The sequence below is a fragment of the Symphalangus syndactylus genome, chromosome 8 (genome assembly GCF_028878055.3).
Source record: "Symphalangus syndactylus isolate Jambi chromosome 8, NHGRI_mSymSyn1-v2.1_pri, whole genome shotgun sequence".
NCBI classification, from domain to species: domain Eukaryota; kingdom Metazoa; phylum Chordata; class Mammalia; order Primates; family Hylobatidae; genus Symphalangus; species Symphalangus syndactylus.
In genome coordinates, this window is record NC_072430.2 from 143,869,942 (window position 1) to 143,893,106 (window position 23,165).

The 23,165-nt window shown below is 46.0% G+C and overlaps 1 protein-coding gene across 15 annotated transcripts in view; it reads right to left on the minus strand.

Annotated features, from left to right (window-relative positions):
- Nucleotides 1-23,165, minus strand: part of HDAC4 (histone deacetylase 4) — a 353,093-nt gene that overhangs the window by 291,147 nt on the left and 38,781 nt on the right. For 14 of the 15 annotated variants that reach the window (XM_055291146.2, XM_063645833.1, XM_055291150.2 and 11 more), the window contains exon 2: nucleotides 12,375-12,615. In XM_055291146.2, coding sequence (XP_055147121.1) covers nucleotides 12,375-12,396 — 22 coding nt within the window. In that variant the 5' untranslated portion in view covers nucleotides 12,397-12,615. The remainder of the gene's footprint in view (nucleotides 1-12,374; nucleotides 12,616-23,165) is intronic. The other variant, XM_063645834.1, reaches the window with a different exon arrangement.

Here is a 23,165-nt window from a genome sequence, read left to right on the forward strand (position 1 = left end):
GTCATGACAGAAAGGCTGGGGGCCTGAACACAAAGCAAGAGCGGGATGTGTCCCCACCCCAGATACCCTCCTAGTTTCTAACACATTCGGGCCAGGATGGTCCCTGCAGCAGCTGGGGCATGGGGTCCTGCTGGTGCTGCTGCTCCCTCACCCCAGGACACCCCAGCTCTTCCCTGAGCCTCAGCTGCACCAAGCAAGTCACAGAGCAGTGAGCTCAGCTGTTCACAGTAGGCTGTGCAAGCATGGACACAGCCCCACCCCTGCCTTCCTGAACCATCAGGAAATTACGTTTTACCAAATCCTACCGAAGACTGGAGAAGAACAAAAGGGAACCAAATCACAGATAGATGTGAAAACAGATAGATAATTCAACTGTTCTCAGAAGCTACAGAGGGGCCCAAGTGGGGGCAGCCCCACTGAGCTCCAGCCTGCCACCCAAATGCCTGTTGGTGCATCTCCTAAAGGCTGGGCTGCATGGGACAGAGGAGGACCATGGTGGGGTGTCAGCACTTCCAGGCCGGGTCCTCCATCGGTGCTGTTGCTTAGAGATGCCTCTGTACCCTTCCAGCTGTCAGACGGCCTCTGCACCTTATCATCCTGTTGCAACAGCCTGGACATGGAGACAGACACCATCTCTCAAAAACAGCCTTTGGGGATGCTCATGTGTATGTCTGTATTCAGAAAAGAACCACCTGCCTCGAATGAAGCATCTGCTTCAAGGCCACAGGGCTCCCCGTGCTGAGGGCCACACTGAGAGGACATCTGTGCCCTGCAGTCCTTGGCCCAAGTCCACCCCTCCAGGCCAGGCACCCTGGCCCCATCCTGATGCTGCAAGACCAAAGATGAGAAGCCCACCAGAGATAAAGGGCACTGAAGATCTGACCCCCTCTTTAGCAGTCACACCCTAGTCCCTGTCACTCAGAAAACGGCTCACTGCAGCACCCACTAAACATCTCTAAGAGGATCTTAACCTCCCATCCCCACCATCATCAGAGCCACCATTACCATCAAGGACTCGGCTTTAAACACGCACAATGCATCAGGCACTACAAAAACTAAAACTCCTCATCTCTCTGGTTTACCAAGGAAAACCTCTGCTTTCCACGTCTCCAGTTTCCCCTAGGGCCTCCTCAAATGTTCTAAAACTCTTTTTATCCACTAGTACATCAGAAAGAAAAAATTAACCTTGCCTTCCTCCCTCCCCGATCCTTTCACAAAAACAAGGCAGTGCTATGGAAGCACATGAGAGAGAGATGTGGGGCGAAGGCCGCCTTCGCTCCTGCACAGCCACATCGAGACTGCAGGTGTTCAGGCAAAGACAGAGCCAGGCAGCACCTCGGTGAGCCTGCGGCAGGAAGGTTTGTGTTGTGCAGTGTCAGATCGGGATGAGGAGACAGGGCTGGAAGAATCAGCCCCACCTGATTTGGATTCAGTCCATGTGAAAACGAAGAGCGTCAAGAATTCTGCATCACACTATCTAACAGGGAGGGAGGAACTTCCCCTCAAAACAGCCTTACCCTAGATGCGAAGAGGTGAGAAAGGCTTTCAGGACAACACATGGAAACCCTAAGTGCGCTCAGAACAGACTCCACATCCTTGCCTGAAACTCCAACAGCATTTCACAAACCCTACTGAATCAACAAGTCACTGAGAAACACAGTGTTAATGAACATCCAATTTCTACATATTTCCTAGGAAAACTCACAGGTATTTAAAAAGGAATACCCTTGGCTATGAATGCAAACTAATTGAAAGAAAACCATTAGCTCTTATAATGAAAGGTATTCTCTTGGCTTTAGCAGCTGCTGTGGTCTGAATGTTGGCGTCCCCCCCAAAATTCATGTGTTAAAATCTAATACCCAATGTGACAGTATTAAGAGGTGGGGCCTCTGGGGAGTGATTATGTTATGGACTCTCAGGAATAGGGTTAGTGCCCTTATTAAAGAGGTTCAAGTGAGACCCCTCACCCCTTCCAACAGGTGAGGACACAGCAAGAAGGCACCATCTGTGAAGCAGAGAGCAGCCCTCACCAGACACCAAGTCCACTGGCACCTTGATCTTGGACTTCCCAGCCCCCAGAACTGTGAGCAAGAAATTTCTGTTATTTACATATCATCCACCCTACGGTATTTTATGATAGCAGGCTGAACGAACAAAGACATCACCTAAACAACCAGATTATGGAAGCAATCTTCTAAGAAAATGGTGTAAGCATTTTAAAATTTAAAATTAAAAAAAAAAAAAAGAAAAAACTGGCCCCACTCACAATCAGAGGCTTTTAGGGAAAGGCTCTGAAGACAATGGCTTCACAATAACAAGTCCTGACATCTCAAGTGAATACAAACTCAAAGAGCTAATTTGAACCTTTGAGAATGTAGTTGTATACAGAAAAGAAAAAACTCCCCCAGTTAATGACCATCACTAAATAATGAACACTAAGACACGTAGACCAATTTTTCCTAATTCTTTATAAATGTTATTTCAAATGGAACAAAAATAAGTACATTTAGGTCTTTTCTGTATTTTGTAAAAAACAAATATGTTACAATAAGTTTTACTCCTCCTTTTGAAAGTACAGAGTCTTAGTGAAAGCTAGGAAATGACAGTCATCCTGAATACTGTGTTTCAAGGTAATATCCCAATAGCTCTACAGCTGCCTGTCAGCATGGAACCACACTGGGTCCTGAGTCCGGGTTGTAGCACTGAAGGAAAGGCAGCAAGGGGACACTGGGCAGAGATGGAGGAGAGTACAGTGAGGGCTGAGGGAGACGAGGGAGCCTGGGGTCCAGTGAGAACAAAGCCACCACGAGCCAGCCGGGCTCAGGACCCTCACAGACAACCAAAAGCCCGCAGGCCCAGCGTCGTCTTGGAGGGAAACAGCCACCTACACTGTCAAGGGGGCTCCCGAAGGCCTGGCTATGTGCTTTGGTCTCCAAATCAGCTGTGCCTAGCTCCCTAAGAGGCAGAATTTATCTTTTCTATTTGTATTTGTTTTCCTAAAAGGGGGAAGGAGAGAGAAGCAAGCATGAAAATAATGCCCCAAGGCCTCCGTCCCCACCACTGCGTATCACTCCTGAAGGGCCAGCACTCCCAGCGTCTGACTGATTAGGTGGCTGAAAGCAAACCAGTTTAAAAGCTCAGGCCAGATGTAATTCAAAAAAGTTTAGGTATATGCCTCAGTTGATTTTTGTCTTAATTTTAATTTGTTAAAATTAACTGTAATTTTCATTTTAATTTTCCCCAAAGTGCCCATTTTTTGCCATGTTCTCATGAAATAAACAAAGAGAAGGATGCTAAGTGGCCACAACATTAAAGTTTCAGCCCAAATCTCAGAGTGCGCTTGGTTATGCCAATCACCCAGTCACTCCTTCAGTCCCAACATTCTAAGGACTGGCAAAGAGAGCTCAGAGAAAGTTCACAAAAAGACAGAGGAAGGACAGATAAAGTTCCCTGATGGCAAAACCCATGCTCGTTGAAACCAACTGTGATACAAAAAAGCCTGCGTTGCAGGACAGGGCCCCAGCCGGCGGGGCAGGACCTGCGGGAGGCCCACCAACCCTCCTCGCAGGGCTGTTTCAGCCTCAGCTCCTTTCTAGGGGACACAGCCTCCCTTGGCCTCCACATCCCTCAGGGGGCTTCCAGGGCCAGCCCAACCCTCTCGTGGCATGAACCACACTGGACCAGGGTGCCTGCTGCCCTGCCTGCCCTGGCCAGGGAGCTCACACAAGCAGAGAGGCTCAATGCCTCTCAGGTCCCAGGCACCCAGCGTTCTGCCGCAGAGAGGCGCACATTCCTTGAGGGAAGGTGACCGATTCTAGTGGTGCCAGATTGGCCTCTGAGGTGCTGCCCAGCCTCAGCCTACCTAAGCACTTGATAGCAGTAACACTGGTTTCCTCATCTACAAAACAGAAATAACATGTCCAGCTCACGTCACAGGCTATATGCAAGCACAAATGAAGCAGCAGCAAGCAAAACTCAGAACAAACCTGCTGTTCATTTCGTTCTCTTAAACGCGCAGTGGGGTTGACTGAGCAAAGCAAGTCATCAAGGCTGATGTATTATTATGATGAGTTTTGAACACCTATGGTCAAGTAGAGCCAGACCTTTGACGGCAGTAGCTCCTGCCTCACACAGCCCCGCACCCGGAGGCAGCCACGCACCTGCACACCTGTCCACGTGCGACCTGCCCCCACCGCCGGGTGCCTCAATCACAGCCTTTCTGTTCCCCACCAAGCTGTGCTCAATGGTTTCTAATGATTCTCACACCGAGTTTTCTATGTCAAATACATACCGGGAGTTCATTCTTAAATTTCAATATCATTAATCATCCAACATTCAGCATCTCAGAACTCAGAAATTTGCATTTCTACAATAGTGGCTTTGAAAAAGGGACACAAATGCAAATGTTCCACAAACTGTGTAAGAATTTTCAGAGAATTGCCAAAACAAACCATCAATGCTCCATTGACAGTGAATTTTCTGAGCTCTTCATAATGACTGAGTACTCGTGATTTTTAAAAGACAAAACACAATTTGAGGATCAAAAAAAAAAGTAGGTTGAAAAATAAGTCCTTATGTCTACATGATTTCCAGAACAAACCTTGACTGATTAAGATCCCAGATAATGATGGCATGGAGAATCCAGGCTAGTGACAATCTGAGAGCTGCAGACGCCCCGTGCCGGGTGGCTGGGAGGATGCACATTCAGACAGGCGGTGCTGTGCGTCAGAAAACGTACACAAGTATTTTTGAAACCTTGCCTTTAGAAAGCGGAAGCAAGCAGTACATGGTGATCAAAAGCATCTCCCACCCCAACATCAGCCGGAACTATCCAGGCATTTCTGCTGTCCTTCTCTAAAACCTCCAGTTGACGAAGGGCTGGTCTACTCTCCCATGTTTTCGGGGTTCAAGCTCACTCCCTCCTACCCAGAACCCCCGGGGCTGCCCACAGCAGGGACCATCAACAAGCTCTTCTCCAGCTGGCACCAAGCGTGCTCTCAGGCCCTGCTACCTTGTCCAAGCTCCCCTGGACTCCTGCCAGCTGGCTGCACCTGCTGCCTACAAACCCCCTCCTCCTGCGAGCCCTCTTGGGCCTCCCGCAAAGCCACTCTCAGCTCCCAGGCTTTCTCATTACCTCCTGCCACCTTGTTTCTGAGCAAGGGCCATGCTCAGAGTCTGCAACCCACCTGTCACCAGAAGCTCAGAATCAAGGTCTTGGGTTAATTGCAGATCTTCAAAATTCCTTTTCTGCCCCTTAAAACTTTGTAGTACTCCTGGCTGGATACAATCGCTCATACCTGTAATCCAGCACTTTGGGAGGCCGAGGGGGGCAGGATTGCTTGAGTTCAGGAGTTGGAGACCAGCCTGGACAACATGGTGAGACTCAGTCTCCACAAAAAATTTTAAAAATTAGCTGGGCGTGATGGCATGCAGAGGTGCATGCCAGAGGTGGTCCCAGCTACTAGGGAGCCTGAGGTGGGAGGATGGCTGAAGCCCAGGAAGCTGAGGCTGCGGTGCATACCACCACACTCCAGCCTGGGCGACAGCAAGACCCTGTCTAACACACACACACACCCAACACACACACACGGACACCCTAACACACACACATACACACACACCCTAACACACACCCTGTGTAAAACAACACTCTCAACCCTGTCTAAAAAACACACTCCCTGTCTAAAACACACATACCCCCGTCTCACATGCACTCACCCTAACACACACACACACCTTAACACACATACACACCGTCTAAAACACATACACCCCCGTCTCACACACACGCACTCACCCTAACACACACACACACCCTAACACACATACACACCATCTAAAAACACACACACACCCCCGTCTCACACACTTGCACTCACTCAAACACACACACATCCTAACACACAAACACACCATCTGAAACACACACACCCGTCTCACACATGCACTCACCCAACACACACACACCCTAACACACATACACACCATCTGAAACACACACACCCCCATCTCACACATGCACTCACCCAACACACATACACCATCTAAAACACACACACCCTGTCTAAAACACACATACATACCTTAACACACACATATCCTGTCTAAAACACACACCCACACTTTAACACACAGTCTAAGACACACAACCTAACATACATACCACACCCTAAAACACACAAACACACCCTAACACACACACGCACATACACAGACCAAAACACACACACCCGTCTAAAACACACATACACACACCTTAACACACACACATCCTGGCTAGAACACACACCCATACTTTAACACACAGTCTAGGACACACACACCCTGTCTAAAACACACATACATACCTTAACACACACATACTGTCTAAAACACACACCCATACTTTAACACAGTCTAAGACACACGCACCCTAACACACATACCACACCCTAAAACACAAACACACCCTAACACACACACGCACACAGACCAAAACACACCCGTCTAAAACACACATACACACACCTTAACATACACACACCCTGTCTAAAACACACACCCATACCTTAATACATACAGTCTAAAACACACACACCCTAACACGCACACACCCTAACACACTCTAAAACACACACCCTGACACACACACCCTGCCTAAACACACAACCTAACACACACACAAACACCCCCACACGCATACCCTAAAACACACACACACCCTAACTCATAAACACATCGTGTCTAAAACACATGTACACCCTAACACAGACACACCCTGTCTAAAACACACACACACCCTAACTCATAAACACACCGTGTCTAAAACACATGTACACCCTAACACACACACACCCTGTCTAAAACACAAACACACCCCCTAATACACACCCCCTCTCACACACACACCCTAACACACACACCCTATCTAAAACACACACACCCTAACACACACACCGTCTCACACACAAACACCCTGTCTAAAACACACACACACCCTAACACATACACATTGTGTCTAAAACACACACGCACCCTAACACACACACCCTGTCTAAAACACACACCCCATCACATGCACACACCCTAACACACATACACCCTGATTCACACACACAACCTATCTAAAACATATACACACTCTAACACACACACACACACAGACACTATGCGGTATTCCTGAAACATTCAACCATTGCAGGGCATTATTTAAATGCCATAAAAATGCATCTTTATGAGATCATTTATGTATTAAAATACAATAATCTTGGCGGCCACAATGGTTAAAATAAACAGATTCAAGATCAAATAAAGTTAGAGCAGAACATGAGGACTGGAAGCAACCCCAGAGGACAGCCTTCTCCCTGGACTCACAGGATTAACACTCAACAGTGGTTTGAAGCAATTGGATTACCATGAACTCACTCATCACCAAGTTATTGTTGACAGAGACTTTTTAGCTGCTTTTATGTGTATGGGCGTAGCTCAGACTGAACAGAATACTAAGAAGTCATAGAATGGCCCAAATTAAAACATTGATCTTAAATTACACAAGTTTCCCGCAAAATCTTTTTTTGTTGTTTTGAGACAACAGTCTTACTCTGTCGGCCAGGCTACAGTCAGTGGCACAATCTCGGCTCGCTGCAACCTCGCCTCCCGGATTCAAGTGATTCTCCTGCCTCAGCCTCCCGAGTCGCTGGGACTACAGGCACGTGCCACCACGCCTGGCTAATTTTTGTATTTTCAGTAGAGACAGGGTTTCACCATGCTGACCAGGCTGGTCGCGAACTCCTGACCTCAAATGATCTGCCCACCTCAGCTTCTCAAAGTACCAGGATTACAGGTTTGAGCCACCGCGCCCGGACACTTATTTTGTTTTGAACTAAACATTATCCGTACCTCGCACCAAGATTCCAGGAGCGAGAGGATGCTCAAGTTACCGGCCACTGCCTGCTCAACCAGCTTCCTATCGAGAGCACCATCCCGGTGACCACAGACACGTCCCAGCAAATCCACTGCGGGGCTCCTCGACACTGAGAACATTTCTGGGCAAGACTTTCTCTAGGCACGAACATTCCAGAAGGGAAAGTAAATGACACTGGAGGGACGGGGTAGTGGTAAGTGGGTGGCCAAGTAACAACATCTGCCTTTCCTGCTGGCCAGTCAAGTCACCAGTATCCTAAGCCCTTAACCACAAGGAAAGACATGGACAGTTACTTGGGGATCTGTCCTTGGAAGAAAACAAGGGAATGGGAGAAAAAAAGGAGGTTTGGCTTGTCCTGCCAGCAGGCCCCTGTGGGCTTCCCATCCACACTCCGGGTTTCATGCCGGGGACTCTGGCTTCAAGGCAGAGGCTCTGTGCCCTGACAAACGCAACCCACCCTGCCACAGCGCATCCCCTCAGGGAGGGTGTGGAGGGCTGGCCGGGCAAGGGGCGTAAGGCTCCAGGGCCTCCTTTCAAAGGAGAGCTCTTCCAGGCTAAGTCAATCCAGGTTCTTTCCTCAGGCCGCTCACATCATTAGAAATCGTTATTTAGAGCAATAAAATCCCAACAGTTAAGCAGCTTTGACGTCAGAGAACCAGGGCCTGGCTCTGGCAAAGTTCAGCAGAACAGCAATAAAACCATAACACAAAACTCACCCAGCAGCAGAGGACTTTCACAGAACGCAGGAGAGGAAAGCCATACACACTGCACTAGAAGGGCACTTCATCAGCAGGGCAAAGCCAAGTCACACGACAAATGTGAGAGGGGGCCCACAGGCGGCTGGACTCCCCCAGCCCGGCCTGCCCAGGGATTGAGGGGCGGCACGGGCACCCACACCAGGCCACACAGGAGCAGAGCCCCCACGCCAGATGGGCAGGCAAGGGTAAGCCAGGCAGGCAAGAGTGAGCCGGGTGGGCAGGGCAAAGGACGGGGCCAGCCAGCAGAGGACGGCATGAGAGACACGTGGAGGGAGGGGAGGTGTAGCCAGGCAGGCCCCGAGCACCATGTTGCCTGGTGATGGCAAGGCAGCCCAGGACCCGGCTCCTTGGCTCAAGGAAAAGGGACAGCGGTACAGTGGCTGTGCTCTGACACACCTAGAAATTTCCCGCTCAAGACAGCAGACTGAATCCTTTAGTATTAATGATTTCTCTTCCTCCCAAAACCCACTAAAATGATGAAAAGTAGGATTGGAAAGCACTTCCAGCAATGCCTGGGAGCGCGCGGGCAGGTGCATTAGCTGTCAAGAAACACAGAGGAACTTCCCGAAACTAGACATCTCTGGGGATGGAGCTGCTGGGGAAGCCACACAAGCGAGTGGGCCTCGCCCAGGAGGGAGGGCACAGTTCTGGGCAAGCCCCATCCCCCGCCTGAGACGTGGGCAGAGGCCGCTGGGCCACCAGCCAGTGTGTGCACGTGGTGGCACGCGGGTGTTGGGCACGAGGGGTCCTGCCTCCCAAGGGACCTCTGGGCGGAAGGGCAGACACAGCAGGGAAAGATGATAGTGGACAGGGCAGAGGAGGCAGCCAGCAGACTTCAGGCCCCAGGCAAACCACCCCAGCTGCACCCCCTCCACAGATGGAGAGCAGAGAATTGGCTGGGCCAAGGGGCAGCCCTGCCCTCACCAGTGTGGCCTGTCTTCAGCCTCCGACCCACTGAGAGAGAGAATGGAGAGGTCGTGGGTGGCAATAAGGCGCACACAACCCAACTCCCGGGGGCAGGACAGGCCCGGGCAGGCCGGTGATCAAACTGAACCGCAGCGGCTGAAATTCCCACAGAAAAGGCCAAACAAACCCAGCACCCCGCGGTTTCCAGAGCTGAGCCTCAAAGAACCCGGCCTGAAAAGGTTAGAGACAAATGGATGGAGAAATATTTGTTAGCCAAAAGAAACCAAGGGCAGAAATACCTCATGAAACGCTATAAGCTCTTGGTCAAAGAAACATTAAACAAAGAGAAATATATTGTATTTTGATAAGAGACCTGATCTACCAAAAGAATAGTCATTAATTTTTAAGCTTTAAAAAAAAACACTGAACTATATAAAGCAAAAAATGGTTATTAATGTAAAAAGAATATTATAAAACTATAATCACAGTAGAAAAATACACTTTTCCAAGAAATCAAGCAGACAGAAAAAAATAAGTAAAGCTATACTGATTTAAATAACTGAGTTAATATATAAATAAAATAACATGTAAAGAAGGCATACATATCCTCCTACATATAAATAAAATATATAGAAATGAGAGAATTTTTGTTTTGAGATGGAGTCTCACTCTGTCGCCAGGCTGAAGTACAGTGGTGTGATCTCAGCTCACTGCAACCTCTGCCTCCCGGGTTCAAGCGATTATCCTGCCTGAGCCTCCCGGGCAGCTGGGACTACAGGCGCACGCCACCACGCCCAGCTAATTTTTGTATTTTTAGTAGAGATGGGGTTTCACCATGTTGGCCAGAATGGTCTCGATCTCTTGACCTTGTGATCTGCACACCCTGACCTTCCAAAGTGCTGGGATTACAGGTGTGGGCCTCCACACCCGGCCAAGAACTTTAAATACGATATTGATATATACATATAGACGTCTTTAGACTAAAACAAAATCCTAAGAGCATACTTTCTCTTCAAATGCCTGCAGAGCATGTACAAATTATGATTATGTGTACACCAAGTCATACAAAAATATGCACCCCCATTAAAATAATCAAGTGAACTCAAACAATAATTTTCCCCTAGCACACTGACAAAAATGAAAGAAACTGAACCTACCCAGTGCTGGTACAGCACAAATGAAAAATATGCATCCTCTTATACTGGAATTAGGAAGATCAGTTGGAACGAGGCTTCTGGAGCAATTTGACAGTGAACCTAATGATGTTTAAAGTGCATGGGCCCACTGACCCAGCTTCCACTTCCTGGAATTTGTCTAGTAGTGATACTTAGAAGTTTACAAAATATATGTATAATTATTGTTTGATGCCAATTTGGAATTGGTATAAACACTGCTACAACCACATAAATATCCATTCGCAAGGTATCAAAAAGAGCAAGTTATATTTGCACACATACTGATACCAAAAGATGCTTATAGCCCATTAAAATGGACAGAACGTAAAACACAGGGCCCTGCCTATAGAATTATACTCTATGAAAATGCTCACGCACATAACACTATGTTAGACACAGAAAAAAAGATACACTGTCACCCAACAGCAGCCCAGTGCAGGAGGGAGAGAGCCAGCTCCATTCAATGTCTATTTAGACACTTTGATCCATAGCACGTAATTTTGTCTTGGAATGATCATAAACCATTTCTTTACATCAGTCAATACATAAACAATTGAACTCAATAAAACTTTCATATCTAAAAAAACCTGGAATCTTGCCCTCTGGAATTTTCAGACAAAGCCGATTCCACCCAGGGAAAGATGTGTGTAAGCGTTCCGGGCAATCTCAAAGAGAATGACCCAGACAGACCCTGAGCCTCTCTGCCTCTGCTCTAAGCAGCTGGACCCAGAGCCAAGGCTAACAGAGCCTCAGGTGCCTGTCCAAGCATCTGTCCAGTGGCCACCGTCTTCTCTCTCATGTGGATGCAAGACAGAAGTCGATGGCTAAGTGCCCTTGAAGGCCATGGTGCGCTGGAATTGGCAGGAGGCTGGGCAGCACAGGAGTGGCTCTGCAGGAGCCCCACACTCAGTCAGGTCAGCGGCAGGCCTCGAGGTTTCATTATGGTGCACGATCGGTGACTTTCCAAGGATGGAAAGTGTGAAGTCGTAAATGGATGGGCCCGTGACATGCTTCTGAAGCCCAGAGCAGGACAGCCCTGCTTCCCAATCACATGGGTCCCCCACCTGCCAGCTCTGTGACCTCAAGCAAGTTACTTCTTCCCTCTAGGCCTGAGATGATCTGGGGCTGTACTAAATGCTTGTAAAATGCTTAGCACAGCCCCTCACAGAGGCATTCAAACACCAGGAACAACCGTGGCCACGACCTGAGTGGGGACATGAGCTTCTTCCCAGACAGCCTAGACGCCCAGTTGGAGGAGCACTCCCACCCCTCACACAACCCCTCATGAAACAATGAAGACACTGGACAAGAAACCAGCTCTCCACATCACAACCTGATCTTCAAACATCACCCTTGTCAAAAAGCATCGAGGAAACCTGTGTGCCACTCAAGTCAGCCTGCAAACCAAGGCCACAGACTTGACTCCAAATCCTCCCAGGTTTTATCATTCTTCTTTCACCAAGAGGAAGAATAAACCATTCATTTTGCACTTTGTGCTGTCAAAAACCAACAGTGACCGCTATCAAGAAAAACAAAAGTCTCGAATCCAGAAAGCAAGCTGCAGTCACAAGAACTTCTACTTTGGGCAGAGAAAGCCCCACTGTGTGCCCGAGAAGAAGGACCAGGCCTTACCTGGATGGCTTTGGGAGCTCATTGCTAGCAACGTCCACTCCTTTAAGTGATTCGAAATGGCTCAAAATTTCCACGGAAACGATAGCTCCAACGAGCTCCAAACTCCCACCAACACATACAAGTACCGGGACAGTGAGGGCTGGGTCACAGACGTTCAAGCGCCGAACCTCGCCGGCAAGGTCTCATGAGCCAGGTAACCCACAAGGAGAACAGAGGCGTCCGCTGGCTTCTGCAGATGAACCTGCAAGGTTAGAAGGAGAAAAGAGACTGGCGTTACAACATGGAAGTTCCGATCTGGAAAACAACATCCAACTAGGGAAATGATGACTTTCTTTTTTTTTTGGAGACAGAATCTTGCTTTATCGCCCAGGCTAGAGTGCGGTGGCACGATCTGGGCTCACTGCAACCTCCACCACCCCCGCAACCCTGGGTTCAAGCAATTCTCCTGCCTCAGCCTCCCGAGTAGCTGGGATCACAGGTGCATGCCACCAGGCACAGCTAATTTTTGTATTTTTAGTAGAAACGAGGTTTCACCATGTTGGCCAGGCTGGTCTCAAACTCCTGACCTCAAGTGATCCACCCACCTCAGCCTCCCAAAGTGCTGGGATTACAAGCTTAAGCCACCACGCCCCACCAACTTCCTTCTTTATCCTTGTTCTGACCAAGGACTGATAGAACAGTTCAGATGGAATCATTTCTACAAATATGAGCAGCTGGGATTTTTGTTAGTAAATCACAGATGTTTAAAAATGTCTCCGGAGAGCAGGGTTTCTCAGCCTCAGCACCACTGGGATTTTGGTTTGCGTATTTAGGTGTTGGGGTGTAGGGCTGCCATACACACTGTAAGATATTTAGCAGGATCCTGGGCCTCCACACACCAGACGCCAGTAGCATCTTCCAAGTCATGACAACCAAGAATGTCTCCAGGGAGTGCCAAAGGTCCTCTGGGGGACAATATCATTCCCTGGTTCAAAATATCTGATCTAGAGACACCTTCCTTACCCCTTCTACAAGTTTCCCCAACATTAGGCTTTTGAAAGGAAGCAGAGTATCTTCCAACTAATAAATTTATTCTAAGTTATATTAGCTTACAAAATAAATATGAAATAAAATGTTTTAAAAGAAAAATCACTTTCAGCGCATTCCCACCACAAAATGTCATTACTGCACGCTTGCATCAGCCCGGATCCATAGACACTCGTAGTCACAAGGTCTGTGTAATCACAGAATTTAATTCTAAAGTCCGCATTCCTCACGTAACATGATAACCTAAAATAGTTCCCTCATGTTTCTGTCTTCGTAATGACCATTTTCTCAGGTTTTCATTTTCAGCTTATAAAAGCAATACATGCGCATCACAGGCAAGTATTTAAAAAGTCATCCATGATGCCATCACACAGAGACAAGCCCTTGGTAATATTCTGACATGCTTCCTTGCCGTTGTTTTTCTTTGCCTTTTGCCCATACGAATCTCTAGTGATACAGCTGTCTATCATGTTCTCTATGCTGATATTACAGCCAGGCATTTTCCAACGGCATTAACAATACCTGGTAAGCTTCGTTTTGAAGGGCTGTTTCCTATTCCATGTGTGGATAGACAGCTGCCCCACCCCACTTCAGGAGCTTCGGATGAGCCTGCTGCTCCCAGGGAAGTGTCGGGCCAAAGAGTGGCATGTGGCACCAGCTGAGCTCGTCAAGTTCTCTTTCCGAGGCCTGCCTCTTCAATAGATGAGTCACTACATGAACCCAAAAGAGACAAGTCTCAGCACTCCTACCACTGAGAGTCCCTGGCTGATCCCAGCTCAAGTGCTTTCAGAGGCTTCTGTGTTCATCTTTCTTTAAAAGTGTGATCAATTCCTTTTCTTGATTTAATTAGTCTAGAATTTTTTTTTTTGTGCCAACTGCTTATAACCAAAGAACTCTAACCAATTCATCATGTAAAGAATCACCCCCATCCCCAAGGCTGGCTATCTAGATGCTTTCCAATTTTATGTTCATTGTATCTACAACTCTGATTAATATCTTCATGACTGTTGTTCTGTATCTGGTTATCTCCTTAGGAACGACAATGACTTATTTGTCTTCAGGGTCAGAATGTTTATTCATCTCTTGGTCAGAAAGAGATATTTTCTTGAAGGGAATGTAGATGGCATATTTTGCAAACCCTCACAAATCTCAGATGACAGTATCCTTCACACAAAAAAATACATCTCGGCTGGGTATAAAAATCTTAGATCACAAATATGCCCCCCTCAAAATCTTTGGATGTCATTCCCCCCTCAACATTGTAGAGAAGTTTAAGTCCAGCTCAATTACAGCTTCTTTCCAGGTAAAACTTTGGAGGCCCAGTCTTGATGTTGTGGTTGTTGCCATTTTCTTCTGCCTGGAATCTACCAGCATTTTTTTCTTGAATCTTAAAATTCAAAAACATTGTCAGAAGATATATAAGTAAGAGTCTTTTATTTTGTTCAAAACATGACTCTTTCAACAAATATAGGTCTTCTTTCTGCTCAGGAAAATGCTCTTCAATTATGTCATTATTATTTTTGTTAAACTTATTCTGGCTTCTTCAGAGTTCCTATGCTATTTGGCTGAAGTCTCCCCATCAGATCTGGCCTCTTTCACCGGTGACACATCTGTTGTTTATTCTGCATTCCCAGGCAGCCTCTCAAGTATGTTCTTCACTTCACTGCTACTATTTTCCACAATATCCATTTTATTCCTTATGGCTTCAAATACAGATTTTAACTAAGCCGTGAACTCTTTGTTCTCAACCACTTCCCTTTAAACTCATCATCTTCTCACTCAGCCTAGTCCCTCCTCACACATCACCTTCTGCCTCTCTTTGTTGAGCCAGCTCTTCTTCTAGCCAAAGCCTTTTGAAAATATTTTTTCCTGATTTAATTTCATTTTCAGAGGCATATTCTTCTACACTTCAGGATATTTCCCTCTTCCACACATTCTGGGATACCCTTTTTTTGACAGGTCCAAAGGTGAGGTTTATTTCTGTTTATTTGTCTTCAAATAGGAATAAGCTCTAGTCCAGACCTGAGGATTGCCAAGAGGCTATATGTGTGCTCACTCCTACCTTGTTCTGTGTTCACTTTAATACTGGTCAATTATGCTTCTCAAAGCTATAATTCTGGCAAGCTGACATGCATGGTTCCTAGCCAAATGTCCAGTGTCTAGCAAGGTTTCACCTAACATTGTGCTGACAGCTAGAGACGGATTCTTCTATAGAGCACAGGCATTTTCACTATAATAGAAATGTTCTGGAAGAACCTCACGCTCTTGCAAAACTGTATACTAAAAACACAAGGGCTTATCTTTCAAAAAAGAAAAGTTGCAGTAGACTATTCAAAACTATGCTATTTCATCACCAAGGCATTACAAAAACATTACATAGAGAACATTACATTACATTAAGAAAAACATTACATAGTTTTAAAAATATATATACATAATAGTCCTGATAAATGAAAAGTCCAGTAAACATAGAAATTTACCTTTTAAAAAGGTGAAAACAGTTTGATGGAAGAGTAAAAGGAAGAATTAAAGCATCTAAGTTACAGAATCGGAGACAGCTAAACCCAACTATATCAGTGGGCATATCAAACTGTCTCAACACCCCATATAAAGGGCAGGGGTTGTCAGACTGGATAAAAAAGCAAGACCCCACTTTCCCAGAGTATAAAGAGCAATCTTGTGAGGAGGGACTAAAAAGCTTTTGGAGAGAGGAGGCTATGTGTTTTATAATGTACAATCCATCTTCCCCAAGCACTATACACCCAACTATGTGCTGCCTACAAGGATATCTTAAGTTATATTTATAGTTAATAAATATCTTAAGTTATATTTAAAATAGAGAAACAGATCAAAAGATGGACAAATGTATATCATATAACTAATCAAAAGAAAGCTGTAATGGTTATATTTATATCCAAGTAAAATTTAAAGAAAGAATACTACCAGCAATACAGAAGACCACTTCATAATGATAAAGGGGTTGGTTCATCAAGTGGACACACAGTCCTAAACATGTATGCACCTGCTGGCAGAGCTTCATACTTGACACAAGCAGTGTGCATAGGTATTCACTCACACCTCGATATTTCCATACGAGTTTACATTTCAACAATCATGAGTCTATACTGAGACCTCAGATCCCAGCATCACAAGGTATAAAATAAAATAATAATATAAAATAATAAAAGCATAAGAAGAAATGGACAAATCTACAATTATAACTGGGAATTTTCACACCCTGCTCTTAGTAACTGTTAGAACAAGTAGACAGAAAATAAGAACAGAGAAGACTTGACCACTACCACCCAACTTGACCAAAATGACATTCATGGAACGCTCCATAAACAACGGCTGAATACACGTTATTCACATTCTTTTTTAAAAACACGCACAGAACATTTACCAAGATAGAACATCTTCCGGGCCATAAAACCAGTCTCAAATTTAAAAGGACACAAGTCAAGTCATACAAAGTACGTTCACTGACAAAACTGAAATTAAATTAGAAATTGATAACAAAGATATTTGAAAATCCTAAGTATTTGCAAACTAACACATCATGAATCAAAGAAAAAACTTAAAAGAAATTAGAAAGCATTCTGAAATGAATGAAAATGAAAATACAACATATAAAAATCTGCAGTGCTTAGGAGGAAACGTAAGCACCAAATGCCTGTATTAGAAAAGAAGGCCTCAATTCAATGACCTTAGGTTTCACCTTAAAAAATTAGAAAAAGAACAAATTAAACTCAAAATAAGAAAAAAAAAATAACAGAAGACAACAGAAGAGAGAAAAATCAATGAAACCAAAAGCCGATTCTTTGAGACTATAAAATTGATAAACTTCTAGCCAAGCTGATAAAGAGAAAAGACAAAGAATAACAACATCGAGAATGAGAGAGGGGGCCAGGTGTGGTGGCTCACACCTGTAATCGCAGCACTTTGGGAGGCCGAGGTGGGTGGATTGCTTGAGCTCAGGAGTTCGAGACCAGCCTGGGCAACATTGCAAACCCTGTCTCGACAAAAAATAAAAAAAAAAAATAATAATAAGCTGGGCGTGGTGGTGCATGCCTGTAGTCCCAGCTACTCAGGAGGCTGAGGTGGGAGGATCGCTTGAACCCGGGAGGTCAAGGCTGAAGTGAGCCAAAATCACAGCACTGTATGTACCCCAGCCTGGGTGACAGAGCAAGATTCTGTCCCAAAAAAAAAAAAAAAAAAATGAGAGTGGGAATTAACTACAGATTGCACAAATATTAAAATGACAATGGGGAATATTATGAAAAACTTTATGCCAATAAATTCGACAACTTAGATGAAATAAACAAGTGCCTTGAAAAGCCCAAGCTACCGGAGCTCACTCGAGAGAGAGACACATCAACGCACGTCTTCGTGGGCCTGGATCCATCAGGGCAGCCGGGCTGTGACACTCACTGTCATGATGTTTGCCTAGCGGTAACATCCAAATCGCCTCCTTTTTTCTGCACTTATTACTTAGAATTCCAAGGCAAGGATGAGCTCTCACTGCCCCATCTTTCCAGTGACTCAGTAATCTGCTTCTGTTCGTATGGACTCACAGATAGTTACGTTATCCTCTGTGTTATCAGTCCCATACCGCCACCATTTGTGTTGCTGCTAAAGCGCCGGCCATCAGGAGCTCCTGCAAACCAGCTCCTGTGTTTTTCTGGCAAGCCTCCACTCCAGTCTTTTGTTTGTTTTTGAGCATTTGCTTACTTTCTGATTTTACAAGATGTCCCCGTCACAGCCCCGGAATCAATGGCTTCTCCAGGGAACCCTGGTTCCATGTTTGGGAGAACTGTGTGCAGACCCAATCTAGTGCTAGACGTGCTCACTGCTGCCGGGCGACAGAGCGCGCATGGCCCTCTTAGCAGGCGGCGTGCACAGGTACTCACTCACACCTCAGTATTTCCGTACGAGTTCACACTCGAACGATCATGAGTCTATACTGAGACCTCAGATCCCAACATCACAAGGTGTATTTCAGTCTTCCTCTTTCCTTGTTTTTAGTAAATATCTTTCTAACAGTGGGAAACCTGGTTCCTATTATCTACAGTATCTTTTCTCATTTGTTCAATTCTGGTACACACATAAAGTCGTTTCAGAATCGCTAACCTCTACACATGAGAAACACATTCACAAGACTACCATTTATACACGATTCTTCTTGCTCTCAGCCTTACCGTATCTAGGTAAGACACTGGTTTCCAAAGTTATCAGGTGAGTGCATTTGTAAGAGAGTTAAATTCCTTGGTTAGTATATGTATTTCATTCTGGGTTCCCCACATACTGGTTGGTTTTAGTCATTTGTTTATTTTTTGGATATGTAAAAAGTACAAATATTTTAAGTAAAAAAAAGTGTTCCTATTGATATTTGCAATTTAAGATTTCACAGGTTTTACATGAATTTCTCTTTAAAAACAAAGCTTTTATATTATGAAAACTTCAGACATATACAAAGTAAAGAGAACTGTGTTACAGCCACAGCAACTAGCTTCGACGCCGGCCAACATCCTGGCATTCACACTGCATCGGTACCTCCTTCCACCTACACTGTTTCAACGTCCAAAAGTTAAGTGCACCATTTTGAAAATGCATATACCCATGTAACCCTATTACTATGTGAGTTTTTCCTTACTTTTAAATGCACAGCCAAGCTGATGGGGAATGTGTTTCACATGATGTGTCCAGAATCCGGCTGTGTCATAAACAAGAGGGCTTCTCGGAATCTTGTGTCCTCTGTGCTGAGGGAAGCAGAGGCCACTGAAGGCTTCTGAGCAGGACAGAGGCTCTGGGGTTGGGTCTAGGACAGGCTGCGATGACAGAAGCAGCTTGGGTGGGGACCCCTTCCCAGAGCTCGTGGGTGGGGGCTCCAGCCACCGGGGAGTGCTTGGAGAACATTCCCCTCCACTCGGTCACATACTCAGCATTCGTGTCTGCTTTTCAGCCAGAAATGTTCGTTCCCTGGTGCCTCTGGTGAAGGCTCACTGAAAGCCAGGTCACCAGGGCCCACCCACAGCCTCCTGGGAGGAAGCCAGTGGGAGCTGTGATTTAGAGAAGCGGAAGACTGGCCACAGCCTCCTGGGAGGAAGCCAGTGGGAGCTGCAATTTAGAGAGGAAGCAGAAGACTGGGGAATCTGCAGACGAGTGGATCTGACATGAGAAGGCTAAGAAGCCAGCTCCAGAGCCTGATGGGCAGAACATCAATGCCCACAGTCTGTGAACCCTTCTTTCTGGAAACTGGTGAGAACACAGAGTGCTTGAGCCAAAGGAAATGAGAATTCAGGTTTTACAGAGCAGGCATGCTAGACCCAAGGTACACCTGTTAGGAGTTCATGGTTGCAAGCAATAGAAAATTGACTTTGGATAATCTGGGCAAACAAGAGGAAGCTCCTGGGAGTGAATGGGGTAGCTGGCAAAGCAGGTGGAGGGACCCAGAGGCAGGAATTAACGGAGATTCCCTTCAGAACACTGTCCAACCACACCTGATGGCCTGCGCTGAGCCACACCCCTTGACCGGGGAGGCCAGGACACCCTGACAGGCAGCGCTGCCAAGGTGAGACCAATGGGAATGAGGGTCATTCCTTGAAGGAAAACTAAAGTATCGTTACCAGAAGGGGAAATAGGACAAGGCAGACAGATGCCACAGACAGCCGCAAGGGGACCCGGAGACCCCAGCCCCCGTGTCACAGCTGGGGAGACTGAGTCAGCAGCCATGACGCTCAGTTGGGCTAAAAAAGTAGCTCCAACAGCCACAGCAGGACCTTCAGGGTCTGCCCAGGCACCCCGCCTTCCTGCAGCAGGACTCCAAGCTGTTCTGGCTCTGGCTGGGTCTGTTGTGACCCATGTGCTGGCTTATCTGATGAGCACCTGCCTCGTGCCTGGCTGCAAGTTCCACTGAGAGCAAATGGGGACATGTATCTCTTCGCACCCCCGGACCCTGGCTTGGAAAAGAGTACTAGATAGGGAGTGGGGGCGCCAGGGCTCTACCTGGTCCCTTGGGAAAAAGCACTAAACAGGGAGCGGGGACGCCTGAGCTCCACCTGGTCCCTTGGGAAACAGAACTAGACAGGGAGCGGGGACGCCTGAGCTCCGCCTGGCCCTGGCACTACCCCAGTGGGCTCTCTCACCCTGGAACAGTTCCTTTTCACCCCTGAGCCTGATTCTTTTCTCCCCATAGAAGTACTAGGTTGGAGTTCATCAGCATCCCTGGTGTGCTGTAGGAAAAAGGCTCTGGGGCCAATGCTGTCTGGGAAATGGAAGTTCTCCAGACGGCTTAGAGGCTGCAGGTAAGTGCAGGAAGGGCTCCTCTCTCTCCACCTCCACACCCACATCCCACCTCCCAGAAGCTGCTCCTGATCGCCCCCCCCCCACCAGATGCTCATTCCTGTCACCCTACTTTCTTGCCCTTCCAAGTTCTTTCCTTTTTCTGATATTTCATTCCATGTTGACATTAAGTAGTTGTTTATTTTCTCATTATCTGTCGGCCCCTCTGCCTGTCCCTGGCTGGAATGTGACCTCCTGCTGAACCCCTGGCACAAGGCACACAGTAGGCACACAACAAAACTGTGAACTGAATGAACATTTTTAAGGTCTTCCTGGATTCCCCTCAGAAACTACCTCACAGGGGGCTGAAGTTGAAAGCAAATTGCAAAAGAAACTGTTTTCTGCCTTTTGGGGACTAGAGTTAAGTTTGAAGGATCCGATATCAAAGATTTCAGAAATTCACAAGTTTGTGGTACTTTAAGCCTCAGGACTCCCAATGCCTTAGAGAGCCTGCAGAGGGCTGCCATGAGAAAATCAGAGTCACATACAATGCAGGGAACTGCTGTTGGCCCTCAGAATATCTGGGTTAAAAGAAAAACTTCACATTCCTTCATGAAGATCATGGGCAGACAAGAGAAAAATTAAGGAGTTAAGAACAAACAATTCTACAGCTGAAAACTAAATGAAACCCCTCATAAAGAAAGCAGTGCTATCTCGAGCCCACGAGGAGAGCAGTCTTTTCTATTGGATCTGGAATGAGAACCCATCAGTCAGCTGTCTGGCTGATACCTCTCCTCTTTCTGCCCATTCCGTCACTTTCCCCTTAGGTGGTGTGTCTTTCAACAACCCAACGCAACACTCACAACATAAAAACATACTAGAAATTAAATGGTTTAATAAGACTTACGCAAGACCTAGTTCTTTTTATCTGGATGTATGTGTCTAATGATACCTCACTAACCAGATTAGAGAACTACGATAACTTTTCTAAGAAAACACACGGAAAGCACACGCTACTAAGATCTCGAGAATCCATTTGTTTCTGAAGGACATTTGAAATGTATATCTGTACACCCCTAACTAAAACACATTCTAATCAACAATAGACGAATGTGGACATATTACAACTTTCAAACACAATAGCTTTTATGATTGTATTTTCCCCTAACTTACCAGATGCACTAAAAGTTCACATTGAGCCACAGAGCCTGTGATTTTAATTTACAAGCACCTTTAGCAAGACAGGCATGGTCACTCTGCCAAGTGGGCAGTTTCTGACACTGGGCATCTGTTTATATAAAGACATCCCTTTATTTTCATTTCTGCTCCACAGAGAATAAATGAAAGCAAATGCATCACTAACACTTAAGTGTGGGTGTATTTCCTTTACCAAACACTTGGAATCTAAGGTTACCTATGGTTCCTCCTCCCGCAGCTTGGAAATTTTGAAATTTTAGTTGACTTAATTTCATGGAATAAGCCATAAACCTTCCAAAGAGCAAAACTCTTAGAAGCTATAAATCCATCAGAGAACATTCTTCTAAAAAATCTTACCAAGCTACCACAAAGAAACGTGACAGCATGGGGAGGGCCAGTTTTGTCCCTTACCACAGACCCTCCCCACCCCATTTCATGGGCAGTGGCTATGGCTCAAAGTGCCCACAATGGCCTCAGCCTGCCATGCTGGTGAAGGAACGGCCAGTGCTAGTGAACCAAAAGGAGAACCCAGAGTCACACAAAGGAGAGCAGCCTGCAGAACCGCCAAATACACATCATCTCCTGAAGCAACAGAGAGCCTTCCCCATCAGGGAGAGCAGCCTGCAGAACCCAGTCCAGAATGGCAAATACACATCATCTCCTGGGCAACAGAGAGGCTTCCCCAAACAGGGAGTGAGGCCAGGATGCCCACTCTCATCACTTCCGCTCAACACCCTGGCAGAGATCCTAGCCAGGGCAGTAAGGCAAGAAAAGAAAAGAAAGCAAAAAGATTAGAAAGGAAAATGTCACTATTCACAGATGATGTAGTGTATACACAGAAAACTCAAAACAATCTACCAATCACTATTAAAATAACTAACTGAATTTTACAGGATTGCTGAGTAAAAGGTCAATGATGTGTCAGAATCAAAAGCTATTGTATTTCTATATAGTGGCAATAAACAAATACAAAATAAGCTTTGAAAACAAGATAACATTTATAATAGCATACAATATTGGCAAATATCTGGGACTAAATCTATCAAGAGACGTGTAAGAATTCTACATAGAAAACTGTAAGATGTAAGTGAAATTAGAGATCTCAGTACATGGAGGAATATACCATGTGCATGGACTGGAAACCCCAATGAGATTCAGATGTCAATGTTTTGCAAAGTAATCGGCAGTCAATGCAATCGCAATCAAAATCCCAGCAGAATTTTTTTGAAAACCGACAATTTTACATTTTAAATGGAAGCACAAAGAACCTGAAATAGCAATCTGGAA